This window comes from Sciurus vulgaris (genome assembly GCF_902686455.1).
Source record: "Sciurus vulgaris genome assembly, chromosome: 2".
Lineage (NCBI taxonomy): Eukaryota > Metazoa > Chordata > Mammalia > Rodentia > Sciuridae > Sciurus > Sciurus vulgaris.
The window spans coordinates 190,826,968-190,850,236 of record NC_136462.1 but is presented as its reverse complement, the minus strand read 5'-3'; the positions used below and the strand labels follow the sequence as shown (position 1 = coordinate 190,850,236).

Genomic DNA, 23,269 nt, shown 5'->3' with positions numbered 1-23,269 from the left:
GCAGCCCTTTAAAGGTAACTGAAAAGCAACTGGAAGAGAAGAAAGAAAATCTGGAGTGTCAAGTGACTCGTTAGCTGAAGGCAGGGAGAGAGTCAGGATGGAGGAAGGTGTGGTTTATAGTTTGTAATAAGCAGAGAGGGAAGGTAAACTGAACAGAAAAGCTGTGTGTTTAGAGGTCAAGAGCACATAGGATCTTCAAGAAACAGTGCTGGCCAGGTGTGGTGGCACACACCTATAAACCCAGCAACTTGGGAGGTTGAGGTAGGAGAATCACAAGTTCAAGGCCAGCCTCAACAACTCAGAAAGGCCTTAAGCAACTTAGTAAGATCCTGTTTCAAAAAAAACACAAAATGGGCAGTAGTTAAGCTAACTGGTGCTTCAATCCCCAATTTAAAAGAAAAAGAAACAGAAACAGTTCTGCTGGGAAGAGCTGGTGGCCAGATTGTAGTGGACAGAATAAAAGGTAAAATATTAAGACCTTAAGTCTACCAGTCTATTAAAAATCTTGGTTTTAAAAGGAAGATAGAGAACGCAATAACTCAAAGGATGTGGAGTCAAAATATGTGCTTTTTAAAAACAGGTAGAAGGTTGATGTGTTTCAGAAATCATAGTTGGACTTAGTGGAAGGTCTCTCTCCTACTCTGGTTCCCCATCACCCAGTTCTCCACTTTCTGCCCCTTCATAGTGGTGCAGTTCTGTGTGTCCTTGAGACTGTGTTAAGATTGAAGGTACAGGAAGGAGGAGTAATTAACAGAACAGGACCTTCCTGCGTCAGGACACGGAGGACCTAAACCCAGGTGCTGGGAACCACCTTGACTGCCAGGCCCATGAAAAAGGCCTCCATGGTGGTGCAGCTGGGGCCACAGTTGTAGAAGGGCTGCCAGGAAATCAAGGGCGTAATGGTGACTGCTTTCTTGGTGAGTGAGAGACTAGTCCATCTGAAAGAAGGACCGCGTGGAGGAATTCCACCTGACACAGGACACTGTATTTTGCTGAATGTTTTGTGTATGTTGTATCATTTAATCCTAATAACCAGGGAGATAGGCCCATTTTGCAGACAGGGACACTGAGGACTTAGGTGAAATAACTTGCCACTTGTCATACAGCTAAAAAAGTAGTCCCATCTGGCTCTCTTCCTGTGTGACTCTGGGCCAGTTTTCTCACCATCGTGTTTTCTGCCTTCTCTCCTGAACTCTTCTCATCTTAAGGACTTCATTCTCTCCCTAAACTCTGCTAATTTAACATGACAGTTTATGAAAGTACCAAAGCATGTTGTAGACCGCTCACACGGAGTAGTTGACTTTCCCAGAAGCTCATCTCTCTGGAGCAGGAGGCAGCAGCCCAGAAATGCTGTCTCTGGAGGAAAATTGACATTTGGATCCGAAATTTCTAAGCATGGTGTAGACCACTGCTCTTCAGATTGTTCCATCCTGTGGCCTTTTCTTGAGTGCACTTTCTCTCTACCACGGGAATCAGAGGGTTTGTGTATCACTGAGGATGGTGTGCTGTCCAGGAGGAGAGGTGAGGGGAGGGAGAGTGGGCTCAATCCAGCTGCAGCCCAACGGGGCTGCAGTCACTTGCTTAACAGCATGAGAGAAAAGGAAGACTGGGAGTGTTTTTGCTCTCAAGACTCTTTCTTCCCTGCAGACAACATGAAACTAAAAATATAGAAAGATGTGATAGTGACTATGAACTTACTAAGTTCAGCACAAGGAAAGAGGAGTGAACTTAAGAAGAAGGATTTTAACTGTGGCTTGTGGGAAGGAGGCAAGGTCCTATTAGGAAAAGTCTGTGGCGGAAGAAGTTGTCTTCACCATATCATTTTCCTAAAGCTGTTTTGAAATGATTGGTATCTGACTTAAAGTTTTTAAGAGGACTGTTACTTTGGGGAGCAATCATACGGACTTTGAGAGAAAGTTTTTAAGAAAAAATACCAGGCTTATCACATTTGAGGGTTAAAAGGGACCTTAAAGATCATCAGATTGAACTCACTAGCTAGTGCACGAGTTCCTTCTGTGGTTTCTGACAGATGGTTGTCCCGGTTCTTGTCAATTGCTTCCAGGGACAGGGAGCTTAGTTCCTCAAGAGAAAACTCTTCTGCTGTTTAACAGCATCAGTTAACAGAAAACTCTCCGTTAAACCAGGGTCTGTTTCTCTTGCTTCTTGCTGTAGAAAGCGGATCTCCCAGACTCCCATATCTCTCTCTGTTTCCTTGATAGGACTGTTTTTTTGTTTTTAAATTCATAGACCAAAGGGGTACAGAAAAGGTACAGATAACTATAGATTGATCTCAGCATACTGAAATTCCCTGATTAATCCTATAAACATATCTAGCAGTGTGAAAATCTAATTCTGCTGGGGGCTCAAATGTCTACAGAAAAGCAAGCCCCTGTGAGCTATCCACAGAACAGTAACCTGCCACAGAGAGCAGATGGCATGTATTTTGTCCCTGGTCTCATAGTCCCGGGCTGCACGCCAGCTGATGGAGAGGACCCAGTCATCCAACATGGAGACCCGACTGGATGCCATGAAGGAACTGGCCAAGCTCTCAGCTGATGTGACTTTTGCTACTGAGTTCATCAACATGGATGGCATCGTTGTGCTGACGAGGCTTGTGGAAAGTGGGACCAAGCTCTTGTCTCAGTGAGTATTATCGCAGTCGTCTTCTGCAGGATTTCAGTCTTACCTACACTCTGCAGGGCCTCCTGTTCTCGTTTCCACGGAGTTAGATAAGAATTTACCAGCACCTTCTGTACACAGAGCAGTGTGCCAAGCACGAGTCCACACAGGGTCTGATTCACTGTCGTGATCCTACATCTTAGGGTCTGTCTGTGCTCTCATAAACTAAGTGAAAATATAAAACAGTACTGTGCCAAGGGACTAGTCAAAACAGGGACCATAAAAGCCAGGAAGAGAGGTCTGCCCAGAACAGATCTGCTAATTCGTGGGAAGTGCTTGGCCTGATGAGGGTTAGTGATCAGACTAGACTGCTCATTATCTCCCAGGATGGAGGACCGTTTTAACAGCCCTCTACCTGCCTTCCTCCCTCTTCAGGCACCCCTCACCCACGTCCACATATGAGCATGCAAGCATGCATGCCTTCCTTTGTGTTTGCCACAGCTTTCCTTACCATTTGCTATCCCTTGTCACACACTGTCTTAGGGAGCAGGAGATCCAAAACTCAGCCATACCACAAGCATCTTTACACTTGTTCAGAGTTAGGCAGATGTGGTGGGGAGCAATGGCTTGTGATCAGCAGTAAAGGGCAGACGCTTAGGTTTCCTCCTAAGCCTGTGGAGCCTAAGCTGGCATGCAGGGAGTCAGAAAACTTCTCTTTGGTGATGGATCAGCTACTGAAATTTGTCATCAAACTGAGGTATTTGTTTTAAGTCTCCATCTTCCAACTGCACTAGAGTCCTGAAGCCTTTGGCTGCTATAAGCACTGACACAGGAGTTCTGCGGCCTTCTGAGAGTAGAGGGTTAGACCAGCTTTAGCTTCTACCTTTTCAGAATGGGGATAATGCCTGCCTTCCAGTAGCATTGTGAGGAGTGTTGTGGTTAATATGTCTGAACATGCCTGGTAAATGGGAAGATGTTTTGCCAATTCTAGTGCACTGTACAGATGCATGAGGGATTAAATGTGTAAGGAGACAAAAGAGAAAGCAGTTGAATTCTTATTCTCCACCAGCACTACTGTAGTGGCTCTGCATACATCATCCACTGCCCTCACCACAACCCATGAGCTCAGCTCAGTTTTACACAGGACAGAGTTGAACTTTGAGAAAATAAGATGTCCCTGTTAGTAACTGGTCGAACAGGAACTGAACCCACGTGCAGGCCTTGTGTCTTTCTCCTGCACCCTCCTGCCTTTGGCCTAAAGGTTAACATGGGACATAAGGTTCCCAGGGCTCTGCCAACAAGCATCAGAGTTTGACAGGGGTCTGATGTCTTCTTTGTTTTGGGAAACAGATGAGTGATTCTGTGTCCCTGAGACGAAACAACACAGAGAAGGCAAGTCTAATTACCCAGCTGCACTTTTCCCCCCGATGGTAGATACCTGGGCTGAATCTGCTCCACATCTGACTGGGTGTGCATGCAGGCAGTTACAGTTCCTTCAGCTGATTTTCCCTGGGGTATTTACATTGAAATCTGTCCCTTTTGTGCCTGCCTTCACACTGTGTTCCGGATCTGAATCTTTGTATTATTTTGTGTGTGTGTGTGTGTGTGTTGCACATGTCTCAGCTACAGTGAGATGCTGGCATTCACCCTGACTGCCTTCTTAGAGCTCATGGACCATGGCATTGTCTCCTGGGACATGGTTTCAGTCACCTTTATTAAGCAGGTGAGGCTTCCAAAATCCTGTCTCTCTCTTCTCCCTCATTTGCCAGTTGTCCTCTGGGCTCAAGGGGAAATACAGGCAATACAGCCCATACACTCTGGCCAGAACCAGCTTTGTGTTCCCTAGGGCCGGATTTCTTCATCCTCAAGCTCTGGTCTTTTTTGACTCCTAAGGAATGTACACCTTGTTTTACAGATGTTCCTCAACTTAAATGGGTTCCAACCTGATAAGCCCTTTGTAAGCTGAAAATATTATGAAGCCAGAATGCACTTAATATGCCGAATCTGCTGAACATCATAACCTAGCAACACAGTACAATGTAGAGTTTTGGTTGTTTACCCGCTGATTGTGTGACTCTAGCTTCCACTGCCCAGTGTTATATGTGAGAGAGAGTATTGTCATTACCAGCCCAGGAAAAGATCAAAGTTCAACTTCTTTTGAATGCCTACCACTTTGCATCATTGAAAAACTGGAAAATCATAATTTGAATCATCATAAGCCAAGGACTGTGTACTCTCAGGGCCTGCATTGAAAAGGGGGCCAGCATCTCAGAACTGAATATGGTCCAAGTAGAACTGGTTGTCACTGAGACTCAGAATGAACCAGCCAGTCAACCAGTGCTGTCCCAGTCTTCTGACTTGCTCCCTCAGATCTCCCTCAATCTTCGATCAAGAAAATGTGCCTTTCATTTGCAAATTTGCATTCTATTTACAAATCTGCAGGCTAACTGTTTGGATTGTCAGATTGAAGACTATGGGTAAAAGGGAGGTACTTCTGGTTTTACCCTCCTTTCTTCTACCAGAAGGGACAGTGTCAATTCAGAAGACTGAACTACAACTGATGAATAATATATCCTCTGACCTAGAATTTCCCCCATTATTGGCTTGGGACATTGGGAACTTCCAAACACGAGAGGCATGTGGGCAAAAGTGAAATGACCATATGAGAAGAGGGATTATATTAAAAGACTTCAAGGTCCTTTCAAAATCTGTGATATTCTAAATGTGTTTAGGGGAAAGTATATGTCAGAAGCAGAGTAAATGAAGATAAAATGAGATCCCAGTATCAGTAAATCTTTCGCTTTCTACACTAACTTTCTCACACTTGAATCCTTGTTTTGAAGAAAAGGATTGAGCTCTTAGATTTTGAGGAAGCACAATTGAATGAATACTGTAATCTGCAATTGAGATATTTGTGCCTAGGGAACCCTGGCACATTGGCCAGGGTACCATAAACCAGATACCACTGCCCACCTAGCCACAGCAGCCCATATGCAGGCATGCCTGAGGAAGGTGCCTCTGGGCTAGTGCAGATGCCTCAACTGCTCACCTGCTCCACTGCTCAGCTTTCTTGGGCCTTGAGCTTCCCAACCGATCTGCTCCTCTCTCGGTCTAGATTGCAGGGTATGTGAGCCAGCCCATGGTGGACGTGTCAATCCTTCAGAGGTCCCTGGCCATCCTGGAGAGCATGGTCTTGAACAGCCAGAGTCTGTACCAGAAGATAGCAGAGGAAATCACCGTTGGACAACTTATCTCACACCTGCAGGTGTAAGAGACCCCACCCTGCCTCTTCCCACCCGTCTGTTCTGGTCTCCCTGCTCTTTCATCTTCTAGTGTGACCTCTGCTTTTCACGTATTCAGGCTGTACTCATCCCTTTGCTCATCACCTCTTGTACATGACTTTCAGAACTCCTCCCTTGATTCAAGCCTGACCACATCATGCTCTTGTCTGCCCCCAAGGCTACAGTGGAGGTTTTCCCACTCTCCCCTTACCACCTGGGGAACAGACAGAATTACATGCTGCTTGCTTCTCCTGTGGACTTAACAGGCTCCATTTGTACCTATGATAGTTATATTTACATGTCATACTGTATCTCTGTTATCTGTTTTCCATCTTAAACTAGGAGCTTTATGAGAAGAGGGACTGATCATTTTTATGTCCCTGGCTTTGATTTAAGTAGAAGCTCAGTTAGTATATGTTGGGTAAATGCTTGCTGAAAGAATAAAGCATGATTTCAGGATACCAGTTCAAATCCAGTCCTCTGCCTTCATCAGGTTTCCTAGTTAGTCCCTTTTGGCCTCAGTTTCCTCATCTCTGGATTAGGGTCCCACTTCCCAGACTGTGAGGACAAAGGAGATTTTAAAAAGGCCTAGCATTGTGACCAGCACAGGTTAGATAATAAATTCAGGGTGTTTTGCTTTTGTGTTTTTTTAAGATTTTTACATCCTAAAACATTTTGTTAGATACTAATACCAGATGGCAAATGAACCCTTTGGAGTACCATTTCTTTGCTGTCCATTCCTTTTTCTGCAGTTTGATCCAGGCTACACAGTTGAAAGGACCGACTTCCCAGCACCAGGGCGGTAATGCTGATCCCCGGCCATGCCCAGGAGGCATGGTTCCCCGTCTGGGAGTTTACAGCAGCCTATTTTCACCTAGTTTTGCTCCTGACCCGTTTTTCCTTGCTAATCCAAGTAAAACAAAAGCACAGTGATATCTTTGCACCCCTAATTTTACCTTATCACCTTGTTACTTTTAAGGAATTCTTCAGTAACACCTTTCAAATCCAAAGAGCCAACAGGGTTGATTAGTGAGAGGGGACATTATGGCAATGGATAGAGTTAGTATTTTCTGGTAACCTTGCACCTACCTCTCTGTTCCTTTGTGTGTGATTTGGGAATATCCCCAGTTCCTTCCCTGAGGACAAAAGAGGACCACGGCACTAGTTAGAGGTCTCTCATGACCACTTTCAACCCATGGCTGATACCAGCACATTCCTGTTCTTCTCTGTGGACAGGGGCCACTTAGTGCCCTCCATTAGAGTCCTGAGTGCCCCTGCCTGACCAGGAAGCCCATCAGCCCCACTGGAAAGAGAGCCACAGGATGCTCCCATGTGGCAGGAGACATCAAGGGCCGGGATTATAAGATTCCAGAAAATGGTTATAGTTATTTTGTTTAAAGTAGGATAAATTTGTAGTCATACTTTAGAAAAGCACAATTAAGTACCTTCTTTGCCTGTCAGCCCACCTCCAGACATAACCACTGTTAAGCATTAAATATTCCTCTAGTCATTTTTTTTCTTTTCATATTTTTAATAAAATTGGGATCTTATTACACATATTATGTGTATGTTGGCTTTTTTAAAAAAATAAATAATATATCTCGAGCATTTCCCCATGTCAGAGATTCTTCTAAAAAGGTAGTTCTAAAATTTTTTTGCATCCCAGACACCTTTGAAAATCTAATACCAACTATATGGACTCTTCTCTCTTTGAAAAAAGTATCACAGTTAATTAAATACACAGAATAATTTCTGTGCCACTTCTATGGTTCAGTCTCTAAGCTGATCCCTGAATTAAAGGTTAAGAATCTTTACCCTTGCCAGGCAGTAGTGGTACATTCTGATAATTCCAGTGACTCAGGAGGCTGAGGCAGGAGGATCACAAGTTCAGGGCCAGCATCAGCCACCTGCATGAGACTCTGTCTCAAAATTAAAAAAAAAAAATAACTGGGGATGTGGCTCAGTGGTAGAGTGTTCCTGGGTTCAATCCGTAGTGCTACAAAACAATCCTCTAAACCATTAAATGAATTAATTTTTTAAAAAAGACAAAGACTGTATCCAAAAACATGATTTTTAGTAACTACTCAGGATTCTGATATGTAAAACAGAGTTGCTAATGAAAATATTTGGATTGCTTAACATTCTTTGCTTTTCAATAATACTCAATAATACTCTAATAAAACATCTGGTCATAAATTGTGATTATTTTCTTGCATAAATTTCTGTTGGTGGAATTGCTGGGTCATGAATATGCCCAGTTGAAATCCTTTTGAAACTCAGCCCCAGACTGGGATTTGTTTGCAATCTATAAGTGATTGTTTTAAGCCATCTGTGAGTATCGTCTTGCTCAGTCTTGTGATCTCCCTCTGTTTCTTCTGCATTGACAGCTCCAACCAGGAGATTCAGACCTACGCCATCGCACTGATTAATGCACTTTTTCTGAAGGCTCCTGAGGACAAACGACAGGTCTGTGACTGTCTTTCCAAACTTTGTATTTGTGCTTCTCTGAGAGAATTCTCACTCCACCCAGTCTTTGCTCTGCAGAGAGCAGAAATGCAACCATTTCCCTGAGTTCCTCCTAACCTGAGGTCAGCGCCCAGCAGGGTGGCTTTGCTAAGCAAGCCCCGGGAAAGGGAAAGAACCGTTAGGGGAAACTAGCTGGGTCTTAGATCAGAGCAGGACTGAAACTTTTTTCTTCTAAAAGGCCAGAGTAAATATTTTCCACTTCATGGACCATACTGTCTCTGTGCCAACTGTCCAACCTGGCCTTTGTGGCCAATCGTAGCTGCAGAGGGCAGGCAAATGAATGGTGTGGCTGTCTTCAGTGAAATCTTATTTACACAGACAGGCAACAAGCCTAGTATGACTGCAGTTTGCTAACTTCTGGGATAGAGGATCAAGAATAAGGAAGGGGAAGACCCTCTTGCCACCTCTGTTGAGTTCTACGGATCTCGAACAAATGGGACTTATCACCAAGTTTTGTATATAAAGGTCCTCTGATCCAGATTCTATATGTCTCTCTTCCCCTATTTGTTGTTTGTGACAGTAGGCAAATCACTCTGCCTCTCCATTTCCTCTCTTAGAGCAGCAACAGCTAAGGATGTCATGAGGAAAATAAGACATCTCTTATACAATGAGGGAGCTAGAGAGCAGCTGAGCAGTAGAGCAGGCACTTACCTAAGAGTCAAGGGGCCTGAGACAAACTACTTTTCCTGCCTTTGTTGAGCAAATGTTTTAACCTCTCTGAGTCTCATTTTCTCTTCCTGTAAGATGAAATGACCAGATTAGATGATCTCTGAGGGCTCTTCCAACACTTAACTTTCTAGGTCTCTCTGATAAAAGCCCAAGTGGTGTACAGGAATAAGACTTTTTAATTCTCTGTCAATATCATGGGCTCCATAAACTAAAGTCCAAGTGGAATGGCCAAGCTCTTGATTCTAGAGAGATTCTAGATTCTAGAGAGAGGAGCAGAAATATCTGTGGTTCTGTCTGTCCTTGTCTGTCCTGGATGGTGTGGCTCTGTTAATCTCCTCCTTCCAAGTCCTTGTTTGAATGTAAGCTGAAGCTCATTCCGTCTGCTTCTCTCTGTGCTTTTTGCTTTCTGCCGGCAGGACAAGCACCTTAATCCTCTAGACCTGCCTGTCACTGTAAGTAGCACCGCTATGTGGAAGGGGCCCTGACTGTCTTCCAGGTGGGGAGGTCAAAGCTGGGCAGCACTGTGTGGGTGGATCAGGATGTTCAGGCCATGCCAAAGCCCCAGGAAAGGTTGGGAGCTATAAATCTCATTCGGCAGGACACTAAGGGAGCTCTAGGTGAGCGTCACAGGAAGGACTGAAGACAGGGCTGCCCCAGGGAATGTGGCCCAGTCTTTCCTTGGCGATTTGCCTTGCATGGTCTGTGGTCAGTGAGGAAAGTTGGATTTAGAAGTAGTCTGTGACTTTCATCCAGATGATGCCATGATGTATCGCCTCCCAATTTGCTATAGCAAAAGGGTAAAGGTAAATCCATGCCCTTTTGAGGAATTTGAAAAGACTCAATTGACAAAAGGGAGTTTGGATATTTATATCTTGGTTAGAGAGAACCTTCAAGAGGTCACCTTTACAGGATAGGAAAGACAGTGAGTGCTCCGTCCTGCACCATCAAAGAGTCTTTGGTATGGTGTGAGAGCTTTATATTCCAGCTCCAGGCCACAATCCTTACCCACTTTGTGAGCTGACCACAGTAAGGTTTAATCTCAACTGACCTCCTGTAGCTACCAAGGAAGTTTCTAGGTCACCTTCCTCCTCTGCCAGCCAGCATATGCTCAGGGGATGCAAAGTAAAACTTAAAGCTCCTGGTGGTATTAGCCATCTGGGTCATGAGTAGAAATTTAGAAATGAAAGAGGAATGCCTTTCCGTTTGAGAGAAATGACAGAGATCACAGATACTATAGCATAGGAGAGATGTGTCAGCTCCTTCAGGCTCATTGACTTAGAATTATCTATAAAATTAAATGAAGGCAGCAGTTTAGAAAGTGAAGTCATACTAATTAACATTAGGAAGAAGTAATGGCTGACATTGGAAGAAGGAGATGGCACAATTGTGAAAAGCTGTCAGAAAAATTAAAAGCATTGTAATCTGGGACCATTTTGTTTAGGGAAAATAGCTTCACATTTCAGTAGCTCTTTAGGGTAGTACAGTGTCATAATACAGAATAATCACTGTTCTTTTTGATGAATCCGAGTCCTTGGCAATGATTAAATTATAACCATTGTAGTCTCTTCAGAAATAATGTGTATAGTTCTTAAAGATTTGCATAAGAATGATCAAAATAATAAACCCTTAAAATTTTGCTCCCTGGAAGATTCATTTATGTGGGATACTTTATTTCCTGGGCTTGCTAAGTAAATAAATCATCACTGTCAGAATTTAAGCCAAATATAATAAAAAAGGTAAACCTATTAGGAGAGCACATTGCTCTCTAAACAAGAGAGAAGCGAGGGATAACTTTCTGTTTTAGGGCACCCATGTCCAGCCCTGACTGCTGGGGAGCTGGAGGAGGTGCAGGACCAGAGCCCTTTGCTCAGTCTGGAGCCAGTGCTTCACCAGAGATCCTTCCAGCCTGGGCAGTGGCCTGGGTGATGCATGTGACTTGGGAACTGTCATGCTGCTCGTGCTCTGCGTGCAATGTCCATTGCCCAGCATCCTTGTAACTCTAGTGTCTCATCGTCCATGTCCTCCTGTGAAGACGATGTGGTTGATTGTGCCATTAGGTGGAAAGCTCTATTTGAGTTAATTTGTGCTCATTTAAAAAAAAAGAGGAATTTTTTGGAGCGTAAGATACATTTGATGGTCAGTAAATTTTCTTCCGCTCACCCACTTTTTGTTGGAAAGGAGAGGAAATTTAAGGAAGGGGGAAAAAAACTGTCATCACCTTCCCCTTGATACTAATCACAGGTGTGTGCCTACCATCTTTCCTTATATTTACTTTTTTTTTCCATAGGATATGGCCAATGCATTTGCGCAGAAGCACCTTCGATCCATAATCCTGAATGTAAGCCCCTAAGCACATTGTATTTTGTTACTAATGTTTTGTTACTATTGATAGCAATTGTACCTATCATTATAGTATTAGGGCACCCAGAGGAGATTTAATAGGTACTAAACCTTTTGTTTTAGTCATCTTTTTCGCTGCTGTGCCCAAAAGACCTGACAAGAACAATTTTAAAGGAGGAAAAGCTTATTTGGAGGCTCACAGTTTCAGAGGTATCAGTCCATAGACAGCCCACTCCATTCCCTGGGGCCCACGGTGAGGCAGAACATCATGGCAGAAGGATGTGGCGGAGGAAAGACATTCAGCACACACACCTGGAAGCAGAGAGAGAACTCTCCATTCAACAAGGACAAAATGTATACCCCGAAGGCATACCCTCAGGGACCTACCTCTCCAGCCTCACCCTACCTGCCTACAGTTACCATCCAGTTAATCCCTTTCAGGATTAATGCACTTTTTCAGTTAAAGCACTCATAACCCAATCATTCCACCTCTAAACTTTGCATTGTCTCACACATGAGCTTTTGGAGGACACCTAATACCTAAACCATAACACTTATTTTGGCTTTTATACCATGCTGAGGGTCAAACCTAGGGCCTCATGCACGTTAGGCAAGCACTCTACTGCTAAGCTGCATTGTGCAGCCCACTAAACTATTCTTAAACTGTTAAGATTTTTCTCATAATCCTCTGTGAGCAGAGTTGTCTCTGAGAAGCCATCCCACCAGGAATTCCAGCACTTCAAGAAGGGACTAAAGGCAGCTCTACTGCTTAACTGCTTGTTGTAACTCCAGAATGTTTATCCAGAGGGCATATGTTAAAACAGGCACAAAAACTCAGGGTGGGGGTTGGGGGGGCATTCACCTATAGTCCCAGTGACTTGGGAGGCTAAGGTAGAAGGATTGCAAGTTTAAGGCCATTCCTGGGCAACTTAATGAGACCCTGTTTCAACATAAAAAGATCTGGGGATGTAGCTTAGTGGTAGAGCACCCCTGGGTTCAATCCCCTGTACCGCGAAAGTTAAAAAAATAAATAAATAAAGAGGAAAGCAATTCACACTGATCAGAGGCCTGAATCATGTAGGGCACTGACAGAGATGAATAAGAGTGTGTGCTCTCAAAGTCATTTGGTCCAGTGATTGTAGCATGGTGTGGTGAGTGCTTCTATAGAGATTTGTGGTCTTGGAGAGAACAACAGGAGCGATGTATCCTCACCTAGATTCAGGGTGTCAGGAAGCCTTTAGAGAAATGTCTTTGGGTAAGCCTTAGAGGACAAGTAGGCAAACCAGGAAGAACAGGATTTCCAGCTGGAAGGGAACACTGTGTGATTGGGTGTGGGGTAGGGCAGGCAGCACAAGGACCAGATCAAGTAAGGCCTTAGTCTGAGGACAATTGAGGGGATTTACTAAGAGTGGCAAGATAGCCAGGTTTGCATTTTAGAAAGACCACATGGAAAAGCTGTGTTGTTTTCTGAGGGGTGAAGAAGGGAGGAGAGGAAAAAGGACTTGCTAGGCAGGGATCTAGAAAGACAGTCCTTTCTGTTACCGTGGGGTGATGTGAGGTGCAGGAGGACAGAAGTGGGCGGGAGGAGAGCCAAGGATCTAGATTAGAAGGAAACAATTCTGTCAACTGTCAAAAACAAGGGGAAACTGAGAGACCAGAGTGAAGAGAATAAATGAACACTCGGGAGTCAAGTGTTAAAAAAAAAAAATGCTGAACATGGACTATGGAGTTGACCAGGCCCTGCTCTGAGATTTTCCAGTCTGCTTTGATCTTGAGCAGTTCACCTCACTTCTCTGGGTTTTGATTTGTTCATCTGGATGCAAAGACTAAATGAGGTGAGCATGCGTACACACAGACACAGACATACACAGCGCTCAGCAGGGTGCCTGGCACTTGGTAAGCCTCCGCTATATGGGCAGAACAGGAAGCAGTGGTGACAGAATTCAGGAAGTAAGCCCTGAGCCCCTGTGAAGAGGAGCAGTCAGTTGTTAAGATTTGCAGCCTGCAGGCTTCCTTGCAGAACTTTCTCCCTCCTGCTGTGTTCTCTGTAGTGGTCACAGCTCAACCACCAGCCCAGGAGGAAGGGCTCTAAGCTAATGCTGGACTGCAGTCCCCAAGTGACTGGGAGTGCACAGGTTCTCATGCATGGCTGCCCACTCTCCTGAGCAGCTCTCCAGGCACCCTCATCTGCATCTGGGGTTGAGGGTGCTCTTCCAGGGAAATTTAATTATGTTCGAGACTTACTTGCCTGAATGGGCTTAGAAAATCAGCTCATTTCTGGACATATCTTGTGAACAAGCAAAAATTCCAGAACTACAGAAAATGATTCAGCATCAGGACTATTAAATGACCTACCAGGAAATGGTTAATGCATGCTCACTGAAGTCCAGGGGTTTAACTAGTCAAGCCAGAGAGCTTAGGCCTCGAGATGGTTGGCAGCCAAGTAAACCTTCAGATGAGACCTCCAAAACTACAGCCATATGCTCCAGGCCATTGGTAGCTAGAGTAACTACCTACCTTTCCTTCATGGTGTCTTTTTAGTTTGCGAAAGGGGATTAAAGTGAGTGAAAAACAAGGGGGAGAAAGCAGGGTGGTAGCAAAAGGGAAGAGCAGAGAGGAAAAGGCTCAGTGAGCAGAGGAGGTGTGGAGGCAGGCAAGAAACGGCAGAGGCAGGGAAAGCTTGGGTGCAGGCAGAGCGAGGAAGAGAGCTCATTCTGGGGAGATAGGGCTGGGAGGAGTCTCCCGTTCAGAGGGAGGGTGGGGGCAAGATTGGCTCAGACGCACTGGCACACTCTAGTTTGTGGAAGTGCGATCCAAAATGGTGGCCACCTGGGCACTTGAAATGAGTCTAGTGTGGCTGGGAAATGAATGTGTAATTTTAATTTCAATTAAATTTAAATACTCATACTCTGCTGTGGCCAACTATACTGGGTAGCATGGATCTAGCAAAGGAAGAAAGCACAGAGTCACAGCTGGGGAAGAGGTCTAGTGCAGCTGGTGGAATTAAAACTTTATTTACATGTTTAAATGTTCTAGTTCAACATTAAGAAAGGAGTAAGGAATGCCAGGTACAATGGCATACACCTATATTCCCAGTGGCTCAGGAGGCTGAGACAGGAGGATCACAAATTCAAAGCCAGCCTCAGCAACTTAGTGAGGCCATAAGCAACTTAGCAAGACCTTTCCTCAAAATAAAAAATAAAATTAAAAAAAATAGTTAAAAAATGGGCTGCAGATGTGGCTTGGTGATTAAGTGCCCCTGGGTTCAATCCCTGGTACCAAAAAAAAAAAAAAAGGAGTAAGGAAAACTGAATAATAAGGTGGCACATGCCTATAAACCCAGTGACGTGAGGCTAAGACAGGAGGATCACAACTTAGGGAGACCTGTCTCAAAATAAAAGAATTTATAAAGAGCTGGGGATGTAGCTCAGTGGTGAGCACTTGCCTACTAATTGCATGACCCTGTATCTGATCCCTGTTTGGCAAAGAAGAGAGGAATAGGGGCAATTAAGTTAATGATATGGTTTATTAAACCTAAGATACCCAAAACATGATTTCAACATGTAATGAATATAAACTATTACATTATAAGGACATATTTTACTTTTTTTTCATACTAAGACTTCGAGTTGTGGTACAATTCGACGCAACACATTGGCTTAGACTGGCCACCTGTCAGGTGTTCAACAGCCACTGGTGCCTAAGGGCCACCAATTAGACTGCAAAGGCCTATGGGAAATTAATCTAGAGCCAGAGCAAGCTCTACAGAGAACTGATCTAAAGCTCAAGGGAGCTTTGGAAAGATAAACACTGAGAGTCAGATGCCTCTGCAGAGTGCGGCATGATCGAGCTTTCTGTGCTGATGTCCTGAACAACACATGCATGACAGCCACTAGTCACAGTGGCTGGGGTGACAAAGAAGTCGAATTTTTAACTTAAATAGGCGTTAACTGATTTAAATATAAATCACCACCACATTGGACAGCATAGCTCTGGAGACAGGGCTGCTAAGAAGAGAACCTGAAGACACAGCATTGGGACATGTGGGAAACTGGCAAAAGTCATTTTAGCAAGAAAGAACCCACAGTGACAGGATTCAGGATGGTGGGCAGGGCCAAGTGGGGGAGCAGGGAGAAGCCCAGGGAGCAAGGAGGAAAGAGCAGGGTTTCCTGGGAGGGAGAGCAGGACGATGAGAGGCCAGCAGGTAGGAAGGTCCAATGCGCAAGAGGAAGACGCTGACAGTGTGAGCAAGGACAACCTGAAGTGAGGGCGGGCATCCAGGGCCAAGAGAGGATGGGGGGAACAGGATGAGGAGCGGGGAGGAGGGCAGAGGGCCCTGTGGGGGGTCTGGAGGTGGGACATACACAGGTGATGGGAGAGGGGACAGGTGTGGGAGAGAAAGGAGGCACAGGAGTTGGACAAGAGAGGTAGATGCTTATTTGTGTAGAGGCTCAATATCATTTGAAGAAAGTGGTTTTTCAAAAGCTTCTCGGTAGAGCAGTACCCAGCCATGCAGCCATGGAAACATTTTTCTAAGGAAAAAGTGACCCTTTCTCCATGCTCTGTCTATTGCCCTGGATGTAGTGGTCAGTGAGGTGCCTGATTGGAGTAGGGTGCAGCACTCCTTGATGGGGTGGCCCGTGGTCGGCATAGTTGAAGTCGGGTGCAGCTCTGTCCTCCACTCCACCTCCCCAGGGAGGGGAGTGCAGAGAAAGGGAGGGCGCCCCAGCCTGGCCTGTGTGGATCATCTGCCTGAATCAAGCCCATTCACGCCCTGTCCCCTTCTGTAACATGCAGTCCCTGTGTGTGGGAGGAAGCCCGTTCCCTGCCCAGGGTACTTTTCACCAGCATGCCTATGGCTTTTCTTCAGAAAAAGAGACAGGTCGGCCCCCTGCTCACTGCCTTTGCTTTCTCTAGCATGTGATCCGAGGGAACCGCCCAATCAAAACGGAGATGGCCCATCAGCTCTATGTCCTTCAAGTCCTGACCTTTAACCTTCTGGAAGAAAGGATGATGACCAAGATGGACCCTAATGACCAGGCAGGTGCTAAGTGGGACAGTGCTTTCCTGGCTTAGAAGGTGCTGTTTTCTCACTGCTGCTGTGCATTCCCTGTGTTCTGTACGCCAGATACTGTGTGTGGTCTTTATCTGCCCTGGAAAATCGTGTGGTGCGTGCCTAATAGGAGACTCTCTGGACCTAGCCTGTTTCTGCTGGGGTAGAGGCAGTGCCCCCCAGGAGATTGATTAGGGCCAGAGTTTGGCCCCACTCTCCCTTTCTTGCTTTCCTTGGCTGACTGACTCACTTGATGACTGTCTCTTCACCTGTCAGGCTCAAAGAGATATTATATTCGAACTAAGGAGGATAGCCTTCGATGCCGAGTCTGACCCTAGCAGTGTTCCTGGGAGTGGGACCGAAAAACGCAAAGCCATGTACACCAAGGACTACAAAATGTTGGGATTTACTGTAAGTAAAGAATAGAGAGGGCAGTAGGCTTTCCTCTCTGACAGGAAGTCAGAAGGTCCACCTAGCCAGCCTGACAACTCCTTCTTCATAAAGGTGGCCCAAGAACAGATGACAGTAATAAGGTCGAGGGTCTTGATGCTTGGTTCACTCTGCCAGTGGCAAGTTTGCAAATGTTTTGCAACATTTGGCCCCGTGAAACACACTCATCAGGGGGTGGGCCCAGGAGGTCTGCCACAGTGGGTAGAATGGGGACCTGTCCCCCAAAACAGGTTCTTTGCAAAGCTATTGTGACAGTTTTATGGTAGAATATGACTGGAGGGTGGGGTTGGTTTATGTATTTGCTGCACACCTACTCAGTGCCTGGCTACGTGCTAGGTACTGGGATATAGGATGAGGCAGCCACCGTCCAGCACTGGAGCCCCCAGTTCAGTCTTAGAAATGGAGTGTGAAGAGAGCCAGGACCAAGGTAGTGAGCACGAGGTGCTGGCAGCAGATTCAAGGAGGGCAGCAGGGCTTCTCCGAAGGCATACCACACATGGGACACTACTGAGTCTCAGATCAGATGTCTCGTTTTTCTAGAACCATATCAACCCAGCCTTGGACTTTACCCAGACTCCTCCTGGAATGCTGGCCTTGGACAACATGCTGTACTTGGCTAAAGTTCACCAGGACACCTACATCCGGGTAAAGGTGTTGGGGGTGGCCCGTCGCTCCCAGTGCCCATCTCTTGCCCTTCTCCCTTCTCCCTCACCTTCCTGACCCTCCCTTTTGTCTTCCCCCACAGATCGTCTTGGAGAACAGCAGCCGAGAAGACAAACATGAATGCCCCTTTGGCCGTAGTGCTATTGAACTCACCAAAATGCTCTGTGAAATCCTGCAGGTTGGGGAACTGCGTAAGTCTGCAGCTTCCTCTCCTCCTTTAGCCAGTGTTGTTACCAAGAGCCTTATGAAGACTGGAGGTTGTGAACAGTTAGATGTCAGTGGGACTGGTCAACCTTGGGGTTTTTTTAATTACTACATGAGCTGGTCTTCCATCTTATCTTTGTGGGAATCATGGCTGTTGCTTTGTTTAAGCTGGTAATTTGAGGTGTGTCAGGATTAACTGGGTCCATAACAGGGTAGAGGCAAACCAGAAAAAGCACCCTGGAGAAGAAAGCTAGGAAGTGGAGAAAGGCCCATACCATACTCCTTGGCAGCTATGGTTCTTGGTCTGCTTTTATTATTTGGAAATTTGGAACAGAGAATCCACAGCCCCTGGATGTAAGCTCCCAGGCCCCGTGGACAGAGCCTTTAGCCTTTGTTACTCTTCTGCAGCAAATGAAGGGCGCAATGACTACCACCCGATGTTCTTTACCCATGACCGAGCATTTGAAGAGCTCTTTGGAATTTGCATCCAGCTGTTGAACAAGACCTGGAAAGAGATGAGGGCAACAGCAGAGGACTTCAACAAGGTCAGCATCACCAAGCTGCTCTGAGGCCCATGCAAGATTATCTCACAGTAGTCTCTGACAGCTGGCCAGTGCCTGGGGAACCCCTGAGAGAAAACCAGCTTTGTCTGCAATGTTGAGTCGCGAGACTGAGGCATTGGAGAGCCTTGTTGTGACTTCCTCTGTGACCTTGAGGGCCACAATGAAGCCAGCACCTGCCCCTCCTATTCTCCTTAGGGGTCAGGAAAGTAAGCATAGCAGAATAGCTGTGGCTTACCATGCACTAACTGCATAGCCAATGCTGGGAGAGGTTAGGAGACCATAGGTAGCCTCTCTGCATCATGGGTATTAATTGATAATTGTCCCTTGGTGCTTTCAGAATGCCATCTCTATAGAGCACTGCACCAGGCCCTCGCAAGCTGACACTCTAGGAGCTAAAGGTTTTGAAGATAATCATATCATAAAAAAATTGGAAAGTATAAAGATGAAAAAGTCACCTATAGATTCCACCACCCAAAAATATCCACTTTTGTGTTTTTTTCTATTCTTTTTTCCTATGGCCTTTCCCTTCCTTAGTGAGATCATAGGGCACACACAGTGGGGTAGCCAGTTTTGTTCTTTAACAGTTTTTGTTTTAGAACTGACACATATTTTAACACTCCACAGTGTGCCAGGCACTATGCTTCCCTTCCGTATAACCATCTGTCACTGGGCCTGAGTAGCCACTAAGAAAGTGTCCCTTAGAAAGTCAGTACTCTCCTTCACCCAGCAGGTATCTCTAGGGCCTGCTCTGCTTGGGGTACAGGAGCTGAGGAGAGCTTTGGTCTCCAGGTCAGCCTGACCATTTATCAGAGCAGTGGCATGAGTTGCTGCCTTCTTTCCTCTCAGGTTATGCAAGTGGTCCGAGAGCAGATCACTCGAGCTTTGCCCTCCAAACCCAACTCCTTGGATCAGTTCAAGAGCAAACTGCGTAGCCTAAGCTACTCTGAGATCCTAAGGCTGCGCCAGTCTGAGAGGATGAGTCAGGATGACTTCCAGTCCCCACCGATTGTGTAAGTGCTGTCCTGGAGGAGCCGGGGAGGGAGGGAGGCAGCTGCCAGCTCTGCCTTCAGGAGCACTGCGTCCGCTCGACCTTCCACTTACTTCAGCGCATGTCCACCCCAGGGAGCTGAGGGAGAAGATCCAGCCTGAGATCCTTGAGCTGATCAAGCAGCAGCGCCTGAACAGGCTCTGTGAGGGCAGCAGCTTCCGAAAAATCGGGAACCGCCGAAGGCAAGGTGAGAGGAGACAAGGGCCTGGCTGGTCCTCACCCAGCAGGCTCCCTGCTGCCAGGAGACGCCTTCCTGGGTGTCCCCCATAGGGAGCAGGAGGGCCACAGTTGTCCTTTTGTCCATTGTGGGCCCAGGCCTGTCCCAGTACTGTCCTTGCTCAGCTGCTTGGTTTCCTTGTTTCCAGAACGGTTCTGGTACTGCCGTTTAGCACTGAACCACAAGGTCCTGCACTATGGTGACTTGGATGACAACCCTCAAGGAGAGGTGACATTTGAATCCCTGCAGGAGAAAAGTAGGTTCATTTCTGTGCTGATGTGTGGTAGTAGCTAGACTTGTCAGAAGACCTGAATGCTGGTCCTGGCTATTTGAGTACCTGTTCTTGGGCCATGAGCTCCCTGAACCTGTTCCTCATCTGTCAGAGATCATCTGCCGGGCCCACCTCACTGGGTGGCTTGGGGTTGATGGGGTCACGGATGCGAACATGTGTAGACTGTAACGGATGGTACGGGGCTAAGTAGAAAAGAGCAGAAGCTCTGGTGCCAGACCGCCTGAATGCAGACCCTGGCTTTGCCCCTAATTAGTTATTAATTCTGATTAATTGCAAGTTAATTCTCACCTCTGCCTTGGATGCTTCTGTAAAATGGTAATAACGATCACCCTTCCCAGAAGTCTGCGTGAGTGGTGAAGAATGGCTGGCAGGCAGTCAGCCCAGCTTAGCAGCTGCCACTGACATTTGCTCTGATGGCATTGTCACCTTCACTACTGTGAAGTGTCCAAGGCCCCACTCCTTGGGGATTAAACCCAAGAGCCCCAAAGCAACGCCCAGTGGAGCTCTGACAGCCTCACTAAACCATGGTCTATGGGAAGTGACCAAGGAGGAGGGCACAGTGCAAGGCCATGGTCCGTGGCTACCCTTCCTGAGGCAGCAGAGTCCTCAAGTCTGGGACCTGCAGCTTCCTGGCACCCTGCCCAGGGCTTCCCTTCCAGCACTGAGGCAAGCACTGGCCGGCTGGCAGCATAAGCTTCCAGACACTAATCCCATCATTTATCAGTTCCTGTTGCAGACATTAAGGCCATCGTCACTGGGAAAGATTGTCCGCACATGAAAGAGAAAAGTGCTCTGAAACAGAACAAGGTGAGTGGAGAGAGTCCGAGCATGAGCAGCTGTCACAGTGACACCACAGAGTAGCAGTGGGGGTTGTCTTTAGCTGCATGCTCAGTCTCTTCCCCTCTCTCAATGATCCTTGAACCTTCTATTAAGAATTTTGAACATACAAAAAAATAGACCACTCATGCCTCTCCCTGTGACTTTGAAGAAAATCCCAGTGTCACACATTTCATCTATGAATATCTAATATAGCACTCTTTTAACACAACCACAACACCATTATCACACTTAACAGAAGTAGTTATTTTATCAAGTACTTTATACATGTTAGAATGTCCACCAATTGTCTTATAAATGTCATAATATCTTTATATAAAACCATGTAAAGGTTTAGATGTATACTCACACTTTCATAACCATTTTGTTTAAATCGAAATCTAAAGTCTATATTGTAATGAGTCTTTTTAAGATTTTTTCATTCGGAAGTTCCCTCTCTTTTCCATTTTCTTTTTCCTTGTTTTTATTGTTTGAAGAAACCAGGTTGCTTATTCGGTAGTTTCCCAGAGTCTGAATTTTGCTCAGTGTCTCCCTGTGGTTTAGTTTAACTTGTTCCTCTGTCCCCGGTCTGTAAATTGGTAGAGTGATCTAGAGGTCTGATTTGGTTCAGGTTTGTCTTTTTTCTGGCAAGACCCCTTCCCAGATGGTCTTGTGATCTGTCAGGAGGCTCCAGTGTCCCGTGTCTCCTTCGTGCCACATCAGCAGACTTGCTGCTGAGCACCCACTCCATCAGTAAGTTAAGATTTGCCAACTAGGGACTTTCCGGTGCAGTTGGTCCTTTTCTACTTATGAGCTGAACTTCTCTGAAGAGAAATTTGCTCTTATTTACTTTTGGTTTTCTAGTAGTACAGTTTATGCAAGAAAGGAAGAACCATGCTTGATTTTTTTTTTTTTTTTTTTTAAATGTATGTACTTTTAAAACCCTGAGTGAGTTCCCTGTTATCATTCAACAATAACCAATTTTATGTTTGTTTTGCTTTGTTTTTTAGTATGAAGTCATGGATATAAGTAAATCATATTTGTCTCATTCAGTTCATTGCAGTTATTTTGTTGATGTTCAAATTGTCTTTGTGGTTTGTTTTTGGTATTTTTAAAACATTGTTAAGACTTCCCTGTGCCAATTACAGCATGATGGAAACAGGAAGCAATCATTTTATTAATATAAAATAAAAAGTTTTAAAACGTATAGTCAAGGACTCTGACATTCAAGGGTTCTGAGTGTTGAAATGACTACTCCCATCTTAAAAGTGTCACCACAACTTAGGCAGGACTTAAGAGTTAAAGTTGATGACCACTGGGCCTTATCTCTAGCCACACCTGTGTGCATGCCTACAGGCCTTGGTGGCATCACAGCTAAATCAGTGCATTTGGTGACAGTGCCACGTTACTAGGACTTTGGCCAAGCTCTTGATGTGCACAGCCTAGGCCATTCTGTAGTTCCAAGTAACTGAAACCCTCTCTCCTTTAGGAGGTGTTGGAACTGGCCTTCTCCATCTTGTATGACCCTGATGAGACCTTGAACTTCATCGCTCCTAATAAATATGAGGTGAGCAGTGCGCTGCTGCCCTGGACAGCAAAGCCCTTACTGGGACTCTGCAGCTGGGGAGGACAAGTGGGCAGACGGGAGCATCCATCTCGAAGCAGTGGCCACAGCAGATCATACAGGCTGTTGGATGCTGAGGCTCTGCCATATTGTGGGCCTTTTGCTGTGGGCTGCTCTTCCCATAGTATTCTTTAGCTACAGCTATATGTTAGAAAGATAGGGTCTACAAGGGACAACTTATTCACCCAGGACTAGGAACAGTCTCCTCTTTTCATTTTATCTCTGGCCCCAATCCAAGTTGACTTGCCAGGTCCTCCCTACTCAGGGCTCCCAGTCGCATATCACAGTGGATCCAGCCTGGGCTTTGAAGCCAAGCGGATCTTGTTCTTCTGACAAGGGGCCTGCATTTCCATGTACAGCCCTGGAAGAGTAAATGCTGTTGAAACCATACATGCCTGGTGAGCTGAGAGCCACCAGTGAGAACTAGAGGCCAGGCTTTGAGAAGAGCACAGTTGGTCAGGGCCTGAGCTGCCAGTAGAGTTTAGCTGGGAGGAAAGGAAGAGCAAGCATATGGGGAGTCAAGTGAACAAGGCAGGAAGGAACAGAGACACAGGGAGACTTCAGGAGGGAGGACTGGGAAGAAGTGTACATTATTCCCTCCCGTCATGCTGCCCTCCTGCTCATTCTATAGTACTTACTTCTTAACATTTATTGACTGGTCTTTTCAAGTTACTTTTTTTAAAAAAATAAGACTGAGACTTTTCCATATTCCTGTATGGGTTCTACTTTTTTCACCTAACATGCCCTGCACTATACACTTCCAGTTTTGGGGACTGGCCACCACACTCATGACAGATTCTGTAACCAAGTTCAGGTAGGTAATGCTCCAGACTTAGGTCTCATTTTGCTCTATTCATTAATTATATTTTTTAGGCCACATTTCATATTATTTTAGGGAGTTTTA

At 45.7% G+C, this 23,269-nt stretch overlaps 1 protein-coding gene across 13 annotated transcripts in view; it reads left to right on the top strand.

Moving 5' to 3' along the window:
• The window catches only part of ELMO2 (engulfment and cell motility 2), a 45,341-nt gene that overhangs the window by 13,897 nt on the left and 8,175 nt on the right, over positions 1-23,269 (top strand). For 12 of the 13 annotated variants that reach the window (XM_079127946.1, XM_079127944.1, XM_079127934.1 and 9 more), the window contains 16 exons: positions 2,462-2,643; positions 4,243-4,342; positions 5,735-5,886; positions 8,288-8,366; positions 9,512-9,547; positions 11,383-11,433; positions 16,353-16,475; positions 16,765-16,899; positions 17,479-17,583; positions 17,684-17,792; positions 18,214-18,350; positions 19,215-19,378; positions 19,491-19,603; positions 19,782-19,889; positions 20,650-20,732; positions 22,231-22,308. In XM_079127946.1, coding sequence (XP_078984072.1) covers positions 2,462-2,643; positions 4,243-4,342; positions 5,735-5,886; positions 8,288-8,366; positions 9,512-9,547; positions 11,383-11,433; positions 16,353-16,475; positions 16,765-16,899; positions 17,479-17,583; positions 17,684-17,792; positions 18,214-18,350; positions 19,215-19,378; positions 19,491-19,603; positions 19,782-19,889; positions 20,650-20,732; positions 22,231-22,308 — 1,755 coding nt within the window. The remainder of the gene's footprint in view (positions 1-2,461; positions 2,644-4,242; positions 4,343-5,734; positions 5,887-8,287; positions 8,367-9,511; positions 9,548-11,382; positions 11,434-16,352; positions 16,476-16,764; positions 16,900-17,478; positions 17,584-17,683; positions 17,793-18,213; positions 18,351-19,214; positions 19,379-19,490; positions 19,604-19,781; positions 19,890-20,649; positions 20,733-22,230; positions 22,309-23,269) is intronic. The other variant, XM_079127945.1, reaches the window with a different exon arrangement.